General features: G+C 47.0%; 2 protein-coding genes across 2 annotated transcripts; one reads left to right on the top strand and one right to left on the bottom strand.

The window, feature by feature from the left end:
* Window positions 1-3,201: 3,201 nt before the first annotated feature.
* On the bottom strand, window positions 3,202-9,336 carry TSPO (translocator protein). The gene is made up of 4 exons (XM_083181246.1): window positions 9,199-9,336; window positions 6,275-6,463; window positions 4,771-4,909; window positions 3,202-3,750 (listed from the first exon to the last, which is right to left on the bottom strand). The coding sequence occupies exons 2-4, from the start codon at window positions 6,454-6,456 to the stop codon at window positions 3,580-3,582; spliced, it is 492 nt and encodes a 163-aa protein (XP_083037372.1). The 5' UTR covers window positions 6,457-6,463; window positions 9,199-9,336; the 3' UTR covers window positions 3,202-3,579.
* Window positions 9,337-9,582: 246 nt separating this feature from the next.
* Window positions 9,583-15,536, top strand: MCAT (malonyl-CoA-acyl carrier protein transacylase). Its single transcript, XM_083181245.1, has 4 exons — window positions 9,583-10,308; window positions 11,096-11,183; window positions 13,293-13,510; window positions 14,309-15,536. Exons 1-4 carry the CDS (start codon window positions 9,883-9,885, stop codon window positions 14,720-14,722), a joined length of 1,146 nt encoding a protein of 381 aa, XP_083037371.1. The 5' UTR covers window positions 9,583-9,882; the 3' UTR covers window positions 14,723-15,536.
* Window positions 15,537-17,286: the final 1,750 nt, after the last annotated feature.

The raw sequence follows: 17,286 nt of genomic DNA, 5'->3' as shown, positions 1-17,286 counted from the left end.
AGTAATGTAACCATTACACCCATCCGTACTGCCCTGTATATATATAACACATGGTGGGGATAGAGCCCATGACCTCAGTGCTGTGAGGCAGTAATGTAACCATTACACCATCCGTACTGCCTGGTATATATAACACATGGTAAGGATAGAATCCATGACCTCAGTGCTGTGAGGCAGTAATGCTAACCATTACACCATCCGTACTGCCCCGTATATATATCACGTGGTGGGGATAGAATCCATGACCTCAGTGCTGTGAGGCAGTAATGCTAACCATTACACCATCCGTACTGCCCCGTATATATAACACATGGTGGGAATCTGACCCATGACCTCAGTGCTGTGAGGCAGTAATGCTAACCATTACACCATCCGTACTGCCCCATATATATATAACACAATGGGGGGATGGAACCCAGGACCTCAGTGCTGTGAGGCAGTAATGCTAACCATTACACCATCCGTACTGCCCCGTATATATAACACATGGTGGGAATAGACCTCAGCGCTGTGAGGCAATAATGTAACCATTACACCATCCGTACTGCCCCGTATATATAACACATGATGGGGATAGAACCCATGACCTCAGCCCTGTGAGGCAGTAATGTAACCATTACACCATCCGTACTGCCCCGTATATATAACACATGGTGGGGATAGAACCCATGACCTCAGCGCTGTGAGGCAGTAATGTAACCATTACACCATCCGTACTGCCCCGTATATATAACACATGGTGGGGATAGAACATATGACCTCAGTGCTGTGAAGCAGTAATGTAACTATTACACCATCCATACTGCCCAGTATATATAACACATGGTGGGAATAGAACCCATGACCTCAGCGCTGTGAGGCAGTAATGCTAACCATTACACCATCCGTACTGCCCCGTATATATAACACATGGTGGGGATAGAACATATGACCTCAGTGCTGTGAAGCAGTAATGTAACCATTACACCATCCATACTGCCCAGTATATATAACACATGGTGGGAATAGAACCCATGACCTCAGCGCTGTGAGGCAGTAATGCTAACCATTACACCATCCGTACTGCCCTGTATATATAACACATGGTGGGGATAGAACCCATGACCTCAGCGCTGTGAGGCAGTAATGTAACCATTACACCATCCGTACTGCCCCGCATATATATATATAACACATGGTGGGGATAGAACATATGACCTCAGTGCTGTGAAGCAGCCAATGCTTGTCGGTATTTGTAATGTCGGGAAATCGTACTGAACCCGTACATTTATGGTTGTGTCTAGATCCACTTCTGTTTTGTGGGTAGTATGTGACGTTAGGTGAGGGCGAAACTAGTTAGATGCCCTCCCAGTGGGTTTTTTCTTTTATTTGTATATTATATATATATTATTTTATTTATAGCAGCTGGATTGTATCCTCGCGGACGCGCTTCGCTCACCAAGCTTCGGCCATGGTGGCTCGCCACAGATTTATATTCCCCCTCCAGGTATACGTGGACCCAGTGCATTATGGGAAAACTCACAAAACAGAAGTGGTTCTAGCTGCAACCGTACAGTCGTTCATATTGCCTTATTGAATGCTTCCACAAAGGCACCAGAGGGGGCAGCAGAGTGCAGGTTGTATAACCACAGCTGTCCAATCAGTGAGATATAAAGTCAATACACAGTATAAACATTAATGGTTGCTTAGTGCGACTGTGACCAGCTGTATCAGATTTATATCCCCAGGTAGCAAACGGAATTCATTGCAAGTATATAGAACTAAATCACCTGCAATGTTTTACCCCTTTTACACCAAAATCCCGGATCCGACCCGGTATTTGGAACACTGTTCCAATCCAGGTCGAATAAGGGATGTTTCCCGTTTTCACTGCAGTGGCGCTTGGAGATGACAATCTCCAAGCTCCCGGACCGGCGATCGCCCAGCACCAAGGTAAGCTGTTGGGCTGCCCCCAGCCTCCGTGCACCGCTAGCCCCCCTCCCCATCCGCGAGGTGAATAGATGTCGCACACAGGCATCCATTCACCTTCTCTCCGGCAAAGTACAGAAGACAGCAGCAGAGGCTGTGTGCTTCCCCCGCCCAACCTACTGACCGCAGGACGCTGCGGTCCAGATGGTGGGCATCCCCATTGCTGTAAACGGGAGCCGGATCTAATGACCTGGCATACCTGTTTACACTGCCCCTCACCCGGGTCCTCATTGTCACCTTGGTCAGGATTCCCGGGGAAATGGACCTGTTTTTTTTTTTCCAGCTACCCCTTTTACACTGACACTACCCCAGGTTTTTGCCTTCTGGTTCGGTCTACATGGCGTCACACATCATGGGGTAAAAGATGCATAAAGATTCATAATCCTGGCTCATTGTGCCTAAGGGGCTCTACCTGCTGCTTTCAGATCACTATCCCAGCTTGGGGTGTGTCTCCCAGATGTGGTGCATCTAGCACAGTGTGGTCTGTATTCCTGCACTGATATGCAGGCCAGACAGGGTCTAATATTCAGCAGGAACTCTGTTATTGAACCCTTTATCACATATAACAATCAAGAACCAGGTTCCTGAACAACAATAATATACATATACAAGAAAAGGGACACTCCATAGTGTGTAAAAGAATTATTCAGATATGCTGTTATTTGAACAGCTGTTGGGCATCGCTTCCAGGCCACTGACACTGGCGCGTGCAGGAGGCAGACACCGGCGGAGGTAGCTGGTGTACAGGTATGGAGCGTCACTAAGCCCCGCCCTAATGCGTTTCATCACCAGACAGCTGTTTGGATGGTGGTCGGAGTTTATGCCTGGTCGTTGTATATACATAACTTGTGGTAATCAGCTCAGAGATTTTCACTGCGGTACAAGCAATTTTATTATTGTCGTGGATACTGTGTTGTTTTTTTTTTAAATTACACATACACACTAGTAAGCCCGCTCACAGCAAATGCTTCAAAAGCTAGTCTGCTACCTTGTGATTGCCTCTATGTTTGTGTGATAAAGAAGGAGATGTAGATAAAGAAGGAGATGTAGTTTCACTCGCTGCCAACAGATGGTAGTGTTTCGGAGACACACAATCACACACATACGTGTGTGTGTGTGTGTGTGTGTGTGTGTGTGTGTGTGTGTGTGTGTGTGTGTGTGTGTGTGTATATATATATATATATTATACACACACATATGTATCTCAATAACAATAAACAACTTAGTGCGTGATGTAAGCAAAAGACTGTAGTTTATTTTGTATTACAGTGACAATGTGCCCAGCAATCATAATAATCTGTCTCTACACCCCCACCATATATAGTATATATAACATTCTAGTGGCACCGTAAAGCAGTATATATATGTAGATTTATTTCTGTATACTGATCAGAAACTTTCTCCAAGACGCAGTTAGAGAAAGCTACAGCTGTATCCAATGTCTGTATTAGGTCACCTGGAACTGGACACACGATTAAGGCACCATCATTTTCCCCGCGTCACGGAATTACACTTTACCAGTGTTCTGCTGGTTTGTGGCAAATAGGATACAGGATTTAATGCACAAAATGGAAGATTTTATGTAAAAAAAGAATAAAACGCGTTTCTCCGTCACTCCGCTTTGTCCTTGTTGTCTCTCCAGATGACATAGGAGAGGGTGGAGGCTAGAGACAGCCAGGCCATGTAAGGAAACATGAGGTAGGCCGCCGTCTTGCTGATTGGATACCAGGATATAGTGGTCAGGGCCACTGTGCCGGTGAGGGCGACTATTTCAACAAACCCCTGGAAACAGAGGAAAAAGAAATTCATTTATTCATGGTCAATAATACTGCATTGTGACTAGCATTGCTGCCTCACATCAATACCCAAAACTCCACACAGAAGGCCCTATCTGTGTGGAGTTTGCATGTGCATATTGCATTTACATGCGTTACCAGCTGATGGTCCCACACTCCCAAAACTTACTGGTACAGCAATTTTTTTTTTCTGCCCCCCTTTGGAAAAAATAAATAAAAGCAACCCTCGTGTGTATGTGTCCTTGCAATAGGTCATCTACACCGTAAGAACCACCAGGTCAGGGACTGATGTGGGGGGGGGGGGGGAATATATTTTTTCTGTACAACGCTGTGCAATATGTGCTACATCAACAGCCCATATTCTATAATGAGCTGAAAATGCTCATGGTTAAAGCCTCACTTAAATGTGGGCGGGAGCTAGTGATGTGATACTACAGCCCCACCCCCAAAGAGCTCGTCAGCAAATATGTTTAGAGTAGGCAAGTAGCAGCTGACGGCCGATTTCTTGATAAACCTTCATGCTCCCACACCACATGCTATATAATAATTATAATAGGATATCTAGAAACCAGTCATTTTCTCAATGTATGCTGAATAAATTATTAACAAGCCCACTGCGGACCTGGAGAAAGAACACAGAAGGTCAGGGACCAGTTCTAGCTTTTAATGTCTGCCATCTAGGAAAATAACCTTACAACTATGGGCCTGAGACAGAGGTAATATAATTTTCAAATACCCAAATATGGTGCACTGCAGGTGGGGCAGATGTAACACGCGCAGAGAGTGTAAGATTTGGGGGAGTTATTCTGTTTCTGTGCAGGGTAAATACTGTCTGCTTTATTCTTACACTGCAACTTAGATTGAAGTTTGCCAAATCTAACTCTCTCTGCACATGTTACATCTGCCCCACCTGCAGTGCAGCACTGTTTTGTCCATTAGAGAAAGATTTAGCTGAATCAGACCCTATATCGGCCTATCGTTCCGGAGAAAATATGAATTCACTTACCCAGCCAATTTTGTGGGCACCAAAGAAGATGGGGGTCCAGGCCCAGTTGAGCGCCAACTGCCCTGCGTACAGTCCAAGAGGAACTACAGAATCTTCATTGAATCCACCCAGCTCCTTATACACCAAGTATGACCCGTAACTAACGGACAGAACAAAAACAGCATTGTATTAAAAACCGTATCAAATGAAATATTCAACACCAAATACGTTGAGTCTTCGGATCATTTATAACAGGGGTTTCAAACACAAGGCCCGCGGGCCAAATCCGGCCCGCCAGACCTCTTCATGTGGCCCGCGCAGCCGCCATCAGCCTTCACCTTTTATTCTCAATTTTTTTTTTTTAAACAAGAAAGCCGCCTCTTCAGCGCATGTGCGGCAGCCTACAAGCCAGAGAACGTCTGCCCTCTAGCGCAGTGCCGCCGGTCGTCAACCCCTCCTCCGCTCCCACCTGCTGTATAGGAGCCAGAGAGAGGAAAGAGCAGGTCCGTCATGGTGAATGGTGCTGCTGTGCGCTCCAGGTCACTTACTACTGAGTGTGCACTGCACAGTGACCGGGAGCACGCTGCCCCCCACTCCTGGATAGATAGTGCGAGGAGCGCTACTCACAGGAGGGAGGGGGAAATGCGCCTGTGTGAGAGCGCAGCTGTGTCCTTGGTGGTGGAGCAGCTCAGACTGGAGGGGACGCATCAGAGCGGGTAAGTGTCAAACTCTATGCGTGTGTGTGTGTGTGTGTGTGTGTGTGCGCACTGGCACATTGCAGCCCATCATTAATTGCCATGTCCCATGATAATAAGCAGGACATGTTCCCTAAGACTGAGTGCTGCCCCCCTGTGCAGGCAGCGTGTGCCCTAATGCACTGCAGTTCACAGCAATAGCAGGAGGGAAATGCTACTGCTGAGAATACAATAATTGAATGCAGTGACAATAATTTATGATAATAAAGAGTGGACACATAGTTCTACAGATACAACCGGCCCTTTGAGGGTAACCAAACTGCTGATGCGGCCCCCGATGAATTTGAGTTTGACACCCCTGATTTATATTAAGCCTTCTCAGAGATACACTGGTGCAGAAAATGGATAGCGATGTCTCCTTTTGTGCCCCATCACTATGTGCAGCTTACTGCCCAACAAGGGAGATGCCTAAAATACCATGGGCCAGATTCTCTAAGCTTCAAAAGTGATAAAATGGAGAGAGATAAACAGCCAGCCAATCAGCTCCTACCTGCCATGTCACAGACTGTGTTTGAAAAATGTCAAACTGGAGCTGATTGGCTGGTTGTTTATCACTCTCCATTTTATCACTTTTGAATCTGGCCCCATGAATTTTAGATTTCAATTGGACAGCAACACCATTAATAAACCTATACACACCCTGGTACAGACGAACATTTTTTACATGACACATTTAAGCAACGCAGCTAGAAACGGGGCCTGCTTTATGGATTAACCTTCTGTTTAAACAGCATTTTTGACTTACAAATGAATGGTCTTATGTAACATACCCCATAGATGTATACAGCGCAGTCCATACCGGCCCAAACATCCAGTTGGGAGGGCGCCAAGATGGCTTTTGTAACGTTGTGTACCACGTTTTGACTTCCCTCCGTGTAATGAATCCGCCCAATATACCACCAACGTGGGGCAGGAGCGTGAGGCTGACAGCTGGGACCCAGGAGGAAGGCATTGTAATTCTGGGGAGAGAAGGACAGTGGGGAGTTATCCATGTTAGGTTTATACCTCCATTATGGATTGTAAACGTACACATGGGTAATATTCACTTAAGAGCTGCAGGTAAATAGGATCTCTGAGGTAAAGCACTTTAGAAACTGACCCCTGGAAATGCAGGTCACATTGGATGTAAGCCAAATGCCCCGATATCACCAGGCATGGCCAGACTATGGCCCTCCAGCTGTTGTGAATCTACAAGTCCCATCATGCCTTGCCACAGTTTTGCTATTAGGGAATGCTAAAACTGTGGCAAGGCATGCTGGGATGTGTAGTTTCACAACAGCTGGAGGGCCACAATATGGCCAAGCCAGTCATAGGTCTACGGCTGAAATATGACCCGTTATAATAATCCTATTAATTTCAGGGCTCAGATCGTTACTGGCCATGTCCATAAACACAAGTGGAAACTAAAAGATGGCTTCCAAATGCAAAATTAAACTTAAAAACCCTAATCATTCCGCGGCCGACGTTAATATGGCCATCATTATCTATTGCCACGTTGCAAGTCCAGACCACGCGTGGACAGTTTTTGCTCCCTATTGGAAATTCTAAAACACTGTACCATTACTACATTGTAAATACGCTAAACATAATTTTAGGGAATACCATTATAAAGGCATTCTGTCACAGGCACATTGTGGAGGCAGCCATTTTGTAGGTCAATTACCAAGGCAAAGCAGCTTATCGAATCACCACAGGCATGAGACACGCCAGCAACAATTATGTAAGGTAGGGATGGCCATCGACCATCGATGATTCTAAATCATCGATGGTTCATGGCCGATGTCAAATACTTTTGCCATCGATGGAGGAGAACCAGATTGTTTCCCAGATCGATGGAATAGCAAAACGAGTTTTTTTTTTTTTTTAAGTGATGGCCATAGCTCCGCCCCTGACACACATGAAGCCTCGCCCCCTGTGTTTTGATTGGCCCACAGGCCAATCAATCAAATACAATGGATGACCATCGATATGTAAAAATATCGATGGTCATCCATTGCATAGTTAAGCACTATCGATGGCCAGTTGCAGAATTGCCGATCGATGGCAACCATCCATGGCAATGACAACGATGGCCATCCCTAATGTAAGGCTACTGTCCTGTGCATATGTATGACAGTCTGTAATTTACAGCAGCCAATCAGATATCAGAATTGGTTAGTCTGGCTTGAAGTAGACAAAGCTAAAATTTGATTGGCTGCTAGGAGTTACATCACACATTAAGTTACGATGAGCGGATTGTCTGGCTGACTGGCTGGCTTCCATACAAGCCATGGGTTAACCAGTCAGCTTTTTTTATACGTTATATGGCATTTATCTTGTTTCAGCAGCTGCATGTTGGGTGTTGTGCAATTCTGCCATTTGGTAATTACTGATAACGAATTCCTATGGCTGTTATCTCGGGGCCACACACAGTGCTATAGATTATTCATCGTACACCAGTATCGTCAGCCCCAACCTGTTCAGAGGAGGATTTTGCCTGTTACACAACTGTCATAGGGTCAGACGGATGTACTAACGGGGCCTACACACAGGGAGATTTCAGGGTACTTTATAAGCAATCTGACTTCATTTGACTAGATCGCTTAGAAAACGCTCCTACATCTCTGTGTGTAGGGGCTGTAGCGATTGTTGATGCGCGCCCTGCATCACTCAGATCTCTACAGGTGTAGGCCCTATAAGCCTTGAAAAGCAATAAAGTGGAGAGAGATAACATAGTAGCCAGCTCCTAACTGCTATGTTTCAGGCTGCGCTTGAAAAATGACAGGAGCTGGTTGACTTACTTTATCTCTCTCCACTTTTATAACTTCAAGGCTTAGCAAAGCTGGTCAACACTCTGCAATATTTTTTTTTGACCGCCTTGCCTTGCACAGCTCACACGCGTGTAGGACAGTTTTACATAACAGTATTTGCACTAATGTCCGACTTCCTGGTTCCTTCCATACAAAATCCACCCCTGCCATTAGATAATGCACATAACTTTGCTATGATTCACCACAGTAACCGGCCCTCCCCACTCGCAGGACTGTTGTGTAAGCCGGCCAGTGGGTGTGGAATCCTCACTCACTGCAACAGCCAGTTACTACATCTACAGGAGAACACAGACTCCACATTACTAGTCTCAAACACGTCCTCAGGAACAGCCCCCTCGTCTTGTCTGTTTCCAACACTTTGGAACTCCTGATGAAGCTCAAGGCAAATGTGACTTTAAGGGATATATTATAAAGGAAATGTATCACACTTCAAAAAAGTGATAACATAGAGAGTGACAAACAGCCAATCAGCTCCTAATTGCCATGTTGCAGGCTGGGTTTGAAAAATTAAAGGTAGGAGCTGATTGTTTATCACTCTCTACTTTATCCCTTTTTGAAGTTTGATACATCTGGCTCAGAGAGAGGTAGATACAGTATATTATATTGTTCAAAAAAGTTACAACTCCCCCCATATAAATAATGCATTGCTTACAGGCTTCTAACCGGGTGCATCCATAGGAATTTAAACATTATTTACATTGCAGACTGTCTATAGTCTATCTTGAAGCAAGCAAACTCTGACCCTCCAGCTGCAGGGGAACTAAAAGTCCCAGCATAGCCTGTGAGTGACAGCACACACCCCCAGGCAATGAGGATAATCCTCCCTGGGAGTGTGATGCATTAGCCTGTGATACTGGAGGGATTAGGGAGATCTCTGCACTCACCTTGGCTGCTCTGCTGCCCTCTCTAATGTCAGTAATCAGCACTCAAGCGAATTTGCAGCTGTTGCAGCTTTTCTGGGTATTGACCATGTGACCAGGGGGAGGAGCCCCAACCAGTGGGCGGACGATCTCAGCGGCCATCTTTAATCAGGGCTAAATAAATAAATATATAAATAAATAACAAATAAAAAAAAAAACTTTTATTTTGCTAAAATTAAACACTGTTATTAAATAACTCGCCTGCAACATATCGATTACGTTATGTATTGCCCGGACCCTTTGGGCCGTGGATAGTTTCCGGCCGTAGGGAACTGGCAGGGAACACCCGGAAGTGCAGTGTAAGGGCAGACACTGCATGCGTTAGGCACCAGGACAGAAGCCGGAGACCCTCAGCGGCCATCTATAATCAGGGCTATGAAAAAAACAACATCATTTTGTTAAAATCAAAAACACATTTTAAAGCTTAAACTAAACCCTGTTATGAAATGACTCGCCTCGATCGTATTGTGTACATTATGTAAATGCCCCGGAACCTTTGTGCTGCAGCTAATAGTTCCCGGCGGAGGGAACTGGCAGGGCACACCCGGAAGTGTGCTGTAGAGGGCAGACACTGAGTCCTCCATGTGTTAAGCAGGACAGAAGCCGGTGCTGTCATAGTCTGTACTCTGTAGGGGTGGTGGAGTAGGGATGGGGCCAAGCTTCTTCCTCCGGCCTCTCCTGTACAGGAGGGCCCTGCTGCTGCCAGCACAGGGCCAGAGATGGGCCTCAGGGGCTGCCAGTGGGGGAGCAGAGGAGATCGCCATGTTACTGGAGGGGGCAGAGGTGGACAGAGACCAGGTGGCAGGGCCCATGCCAGACAAATGCCCCTCTGGCAGGACAGTCATCCTCTTCCCTGGGCAGGGCAGCCAGCAAGTGGGCATGGCCAGTGGGCTCCTGAAGTACCCCAATGCCAGGGCCATGTTCCTGGCTGCCCACAAGGTGCTGGGCTATGACCTGCTGGAGCTGTGTCTCCGGGGACCTGCCGAGATGCTGAATAAGACGGTGCACTGCCAGCCAGCGGTGTTCGTCACCTCCATGGCTGCCGCTGAGAAGCTCAGTCAGGAAGACCCAGGGGTAAGTCCATCGCCTGCATTCTGGTACCCCCTGCGATGGAACACATTGGTAGTATACATATGAATATTCATTATCATTGGGAACCAGCACACGCACTAATGAGCCTAGTGAGCTGACATACCAGGCGCTGGATTGGGCACAGCGGTCTCCTCTTCTGTGTGTAGGAGATGGATACCCTTCATACTTGTCTGTCTGCCCCCCTATTAGCGGTAACATTGGAATACGCTGGAAATGTAAGTTGCCTGGTGTTCGTAAATAGAATAGTGGCTGCATGGTACACTGACCGTGTTAGAGAATATTTGGGCAACATCTCCCCCTAAGTTCTCTATCACACAGAAGAGCTGGCGGGGTTATTTCTGAGTCACACGTGTGGGGGCTGGGGCTGTGGGCCGCAGCAGAAGCCTGATTTACTACCTTATGCTAATGCCAGATTTGGTAGGGCTAATTCCAGGGTTCGAGTACCTGGAAGCAGTAAGCTGCTCTTCCCATTGATATTACGCCAGCCCCCTTTCATTGTACACATGACTCAGAATCACACAGAGCTTTTCATACACACCTATGGCGGTTCCGTGTACTTCCGTACTTGCCGCCGTCTCCATCCTGAATCGCCCATTTTCACAGAAAGACCAATCCGCCCAAGTTCCATGTGAACTAGAATAGGACAGAGATGTACGCACAGATGCCTAAATCCTCCTCTGCACATGCTCTGTATGGAAAAACTCGCCATTTGCATCAGTCTGTCTGTAATTGAGATAAAGTAACCCTATGACGTATGTTTTTCCTCTAGGCCGTAGAGAATTGTGTTGCGACAGCGGGATTCAGCGTCGGAGAGTTTGCTGCCCTTGTGTTTTCAGGCGCTCTAGATTTTGCAGAAGGTAAGACGGTCGGAGGGACGGAAGTGTCCTTGCAGGAAATATGCCTACGGGAGAAACACTAGTTCTGTCGAATACATCAGAAGTTACTCAATGCACGCTGCCATATAGTCCGTAGTCTGTTTCCACCACTGAAAAATTACATGTTCAATTGGTCAACACAAGTTTTGTTTTGGGGATTTTTTGGGGAGGGTTTCAACTTTGTAAATTCTTTAACATCCATGTGGAATATGATTGGACTATGACAGCACATAGAAAATGCAAAACTAATGATGGCTGCACAGACTTTAACATAAGTCATGAGGCATGATGTGGGGTCCAAATCCGCACCCCTGCCCAATAGTCATCTGCTTTTAACTTGTTTCATTCATTATTGTCCTTCTTGATAAGTGAGGTTGGAAGATGACCTCTAGTGTTCATTCTAGCACCCTGCACCTAATCTGAGAGTAGTGCATATTTCAAATTTTGAAGGGCAAAATATAAATACACCCTCCTCAGTGATTACGTGCAGTACACTAGCATGAATGATAGACCTCTGTTGGCCTGTTTGTCTGGTCATCCTCTAACCTTACCAACAGGACAGCGGTGATGTGTTACAGGTCCAACAGCTTTAATCAGAATGGTTCCAGATCTTTCCTCAGTCAGCTGTTTGCTTGTGCTCAGGAACCTACCTTGGTCCGGAGCGCTCATCAGCTGCGGATCGGTCTGCGGGGTGGAGAGACCAGTGCGACAACCCGACCGGTCCTCCGTGTCCCTGACGGATACACATCGAGTATCTGAGCATCCTGGCTTGCTCCTTGCTGCCCGTGTGTGACTTCTGGGTGGTGCGACAACTTTTGGTTTGGGCGCAGACAGTGGGGTGTTCAGCACGTTCTAGGTACCCTGTGTGATTGTACTATTGGACAGGAGCCGTCACTCAGCTGCCCTGTTTTGCTGTAGGCGCCAGCGGCTCAGCTGTCCATGACGTTAGTGCAGGGGGAGCCAGGAGCGCAGCGACCTGTGGCGGTGCCCCCTCATAAAGGCTGAGTATGTGGGGGCTCTTAATTTGTGGAAGTCCCTCTCCTAAGAGGTCATTCTCGTTGATACGCAACGCTGCCAAATTCACAGCTTTGCGTGTTATTTTAATGCTGCCCACACGAACGGCCGCCCCTTCTGCATGCCAAAATCATTCGATGGTCGCATTTACATGAGAACGCCCAGCATTCCCATGGGTGCGGTTAACAAGCAATTCCCCGTGCTCGCTCGCACCAAGCGGCTGCACAGGTGCATAAAAGTTTATGCGCCTGTGCAGCCGCTCCCCTGCGCAGATTAGAATGAGGGCTTTAATCTGGCCATGCTATAAAGATAATAAATAGCTAATTAATTTTGGGAAATGGGCAGTGGAATTGGCCTGTTTCTTCTTGCTGGATTAGTACATGACACTGGGCTAGAGGCTAGATGTCAATCCTTACCCTACACATGTAGAAAAAGTTTGAACACAGCTGTAAGCATGAAGTGTTGGTGCACTGTTATAATGGAAGCATGGAGTGTTGGTGCACCGTTATAATGGAAGCCTGGAGTGTTGGTGCACTGTTATAATGGAAGCATGGAGTGTTGGTGCACCGTTATAATGGAAGCCTGGAGTGTCGGTGCATCGTCGTAATGGTAGCATGAAGTGTTGGTTCACTGTTATAATGGAAGCATGGAGTGTTGGTGCACTGTTATAATGGAAGCATGGAGTGTTGGTGCACCGTTATAATGGAAGCATGGAGTGTTGGTGCACCGTTATAATGGAAGCATGGAGTGTTGGTGCACCGTTATAATGGGAGCATGGAGTGTTGGTGCACCGTTATAATGGAAGCATGGAGTGTTGGTGCACCGTTATAATGGAAGCATGGAGTGTTGGTGCACCGTTATAATGGAAGCATGGAGTGTCGGTGCACCGTTATAATGGAAGCATGGAGTGTCGGTGCACCGTTATAATGGAAGCATGGAGTGTCGGTGCACCGTTATAATGGAAGCATGGAGTGTCGGTGCACCGTTATAATGGAAGCATGGAGTGTTGGTGCACTGTTATATTGGAAGCCTGGAGTGTTGGTGCACTGTTATAACGGTAATGTTTCCACGTTGCAGCTCTGTACGCGGTGAAAGTCCGGGCGGAGGCCATGCAGGAGGCGTCTGAGGCTGTTCCCAGCGGGATGCTTTCCGTAGTTGGGACATCTAGGTCCAGATATCATAATGCTTGCAGTGAGGCCATAGAGCACTGTAAGGTATTGGGCATAGAAGACCCTGTGTGTGAGGTGGCAAATTACTTGTTTCCCGATGGCAGAGTCATTGCTGGGCACCTAGAGGTGAGTGTTTGTGATAGTTACGTTTATGTATCTACTTACACCTTTTATACTGTTCTCTTAAATGGGCTCATCCCACCGGTTACGGTACAGCGAATCAAAGCTGTCTAGGTCCACCACCCTTCGTCAAACCCGTCTAGTTAGACGCCTAAAGATAGTCAACAGTAACAGAAACAAACCTATTTCCAGACTGAGCATTAGAACGTTTGCAACCCATAAGTTATGTGAGCTAACTGCTGTGTTCATTCTAGCATCCTGCGCCTTTCAAAACCCGTGCAGTTCCTCCTCCCTGCCTGAGGTGTCGCTGTCTGCTGTGGTGCCTTTATCATGTTGTTGCCTGTATCTCAATACAGACCAGACTGCACTAGAAGCACCAAAGCTTACAGTGGGTCCCCTAGCGCTCTTTTTCTCCAATAGGACTCAAGGCGCTTAACAGATAGAATAAATGTAATACAATACAGGAACAATAAAGTACAGAAAGGCTTTTCAGAAACGATACTTTCTAAAGGGAAATACGGAAATGTTTGAGTAAACAGGAAAGTCTTGAGTCTGTTTTTTGAAGGTTTCTAGAGTTGGGGGCCTCTTGAACTGTGCGGGGAAGTGTAATCCATGGAATCGGAGCCGCATGGCTAAAATCTCCTACACTCGCAGTGCACTAGAGGCGCTGGACCGCAATAGGCAACTGTTTTTTTAAGCGATAATCCTTTACAAGGCCTCTGGCAATCTCTCTGCGGCATCCAATTGGTGTCTTGTGTTTAACCTTTCTATAAGTAATTCTTCATTCCTTCCACGTATCCCTAGGCCATTGACTTTCTGCAAAAGAATTCCAAGAAATTCCATTTCTCCCGCACTAAACGGCTGCCGGTAAGCGGCGCCTTTCACACTCGCCTGATGCAACCCGCCATAGAACCTCTCAAGAAAGTCCTGAAGACCTTGAACTTCAAGCAGCCGCTCATCAACGTGTACTCTAACGTCGACGGAAAGCGGTACCGGCACGCGTCGTCCATGGAGGATCTCCTCGCCAAGCAAGTGGTTTCCCCAGTAAAATGGGAGCAGATCATGCATGCAATCTACGAGAGAAGACAGGGATTAAACTTCCCCTGGACCCTGGAAATGGGACCAGGAATTCAGCTGGGGACTATGCTGAGGATTTGTAATTTAAAGGCTTGGAAATCTTACAAAAACATAGATGTTTTTGGAAACGATGAAATGTAACCACTTCAGTCGTTTCTTAAACACTTGAAGGGAAAATTAAAAGTATAATGGTGCCCCATACACTAGTATGATTTGGGCAAAGAAATCGGCCCAAATTGGATGTGTTTGGCATCCCACCCGACCCGATGCGCGGTCCTGTCCACATAAAATCTGTCAAAACTGACCCATCTGCATCACAGCACCCACAATGTATTGGGTCTGATTCTGTAGGTGTGTGCCAGTGGTAGAGCACCGTTGGCACACACCTACGTGCAGGGGTGGTGAATGGCAGGTGGCAGCGGCGCGTGCCGGTGCAGGAAGTGGCAGCAAAAAAACACTTTCAAAAGACTGTCCGGTTGCTGATTAGCTGAGAGAATTCTTTCAGCCAATCAGTGGCCTCCCAGATCAGTCTTTTGATTTATTCTGCTGCCTGGCTGCCACTCACCGCTGCCCGGCTCTTCTCCCCCCGCCGCTTCTGCAGCTCCCAGTTGTTGCTTTCTGTATAGAATTATATATAGTAACTGGCCATTAGTACATACCGCGTTGTCGCTGAATCCTGGGCGGTTACAGAGGATGCAGAGTAAATGGTACTTGTTTCCTAGCACGGCCACCCCGATTTACATCGGGGTGGTCGTGTCGGAAAAATCGGGTCGATCGCATCGCATGCGATTTGGTCGCATGCGATGCGATCGACGCGACCGACCGATTTTGGACCCGATTTTTTTTTTTAATGAAATGTAAATCGGGTCCCTGGGACCCGATTTTACATTGGATTCAATGTAAAATATTCCCAACCCCCCCAAATGTCACGGCGTACACCCCACCCCACGATAGACGCCAAAGCGTGGCGAGCGGCGGCGGTGCGCGTCCTCCGACCTTTTCATTCCCCTACTATCCACGTCGGCGTGGAGTAGAGAATAGAATAGTGTGGCGAGCCCGAAGCGTGGCGAGCGCACGCGGATACCTTCACAGGTAAACGCGTCCCTTCGCGGACTTCACAGGTGTCCGCATCGCCACGGACACCTGTGAAGCCCGCGAGGGGACGCGTATAACTGTGAAGGTATCCGCGTCCCCTCGCGGGGCTCGCTGCGCTCGCCACGCTTCGGGCTCGGTGGCTCGCTGCGCTCGCCACACTATTCTATTCTCAACTCCACGCCGACGTGGATAGTAGGGGAATGAAAAGGTCAGAGGACGCGCACCGCCGCCCCTCGCGGGCTCGCTGCGCTCGCCACGCTTCGGGTTGGCGTCTATCGTGGGGTGACGACGGGGACATCTAAAATGTGAAATGGGTCATATTGGCCCATTTCACATTTTTCACATTTTTTCAGGATTTCAATGTTAAAAAATCTTTTAACATTGAAGCCTATGTAAAAATCGGGGGCATTGCGTCGGGACCTATGTTAATGGTCCCGACCGACGCGATGCCCCCGATATTTTACCTTTCCCGACACGATTTCAATGTTAAAATATTTTTTAACATTGAAGCCTATGGGGAAATCGCGGGCATCGCGTCGGTCGCGTCGGGACCATTGTTAACGGTCCCGACCGACGCGATGCCCCCGATATTTTGTCCTAGCCGGCCAAATGGACCTGATTTCAAAGGAAATCGGGTCCATCGTATGGATCGTGTACCTTAACTAAAGGTACACGATCCATAAGATTTGTGGCCGTGCTAGGAAACAAGTACCGAGTAAATTTCTAACAATGAAAAAAGACGATTCAGATTCGGTCTATAGTTTTTCTAGGATGCAATAGAGAAATGATAGACAGATCTGGTTACTATGAACAACATCACCTTTTTTCATTTTTAGAAGCTTTCGTAAACTTACTGCTTTGTTGGAGCAGTTTTTATACATTGGGGGGGGGGGGGGGGGGGGTAGAGTTACAGTCAGATGAATCGAAAACGGCCCGAGATTCCAACTGTCAGAATGTTCCAACAGTCGGAATCCCATAGTGAATTCCCCCCCCCCATGGTTTGTACATAAATTATTTTTTGTCTTTTTGTAAGACAAGTTAGTGTATTGTGTTCTCTTTATGTGTAGGGAATACAGAATAAACTTTATATTTTTTATGTTTATTTTCGAAGCAGAATTCACCCCTCACTGTACTAGAAAAAGGACACTTTGGTTGCCAAGGGTTACAGTGCATGTCATTTTAGCTGGATTCTTCATAACTGTCCGTCCTTGATTTCAGCTCTTGTTTTACCAGTGTAGTCTCTAGACAGACCACTGATGCCCGTGTGAGAGAGGAAGCGCAACAGAATAAGTGCATGCTGAGCTTACACGGTAACCGAACACGCAACGGGCACACGTGTAATTATCATCAGAGGATTCTATTCAAGGAAATAATCATGGTCAAAAAAGTACCAGTTGCCAGCTGCAAATAACTGTAACTTATTGGTTTGCACAGGCTTTCCTGCTGCTTTTTCTGTATCCACCAGGCATTACAACATCGGTCCTCACGGCACACTAATGCTGTGTACACACTAAATCAGGCATGTCAGAACTGTGGCCCTCCAGCTGTTGTGAAACTACACAACCCAGCATGCCTTGCCACAGTTTGCGCATTCACTAATAGTAAAACTG

This window comes from Crinia signifera, chromosome 4, assembly GCF_055691185.1.
Source record: "Crinia signifera chromosome 4, ASM5569118v1, whole genome shotgun sequence".
In the NCBI taxonomy this organism is placed as follows: domain Eukaryota; kingdom Metazoa; phylum Chordata; class Amphibia; order Anura; family Myobatrachidae; genus Crinia; species Crinia signifera.
The sequence above is the reverse complement of the archived record's forward strand: the minus strand, read 5'-3'. Positions and strand labels throughout refer to the sequence as shown.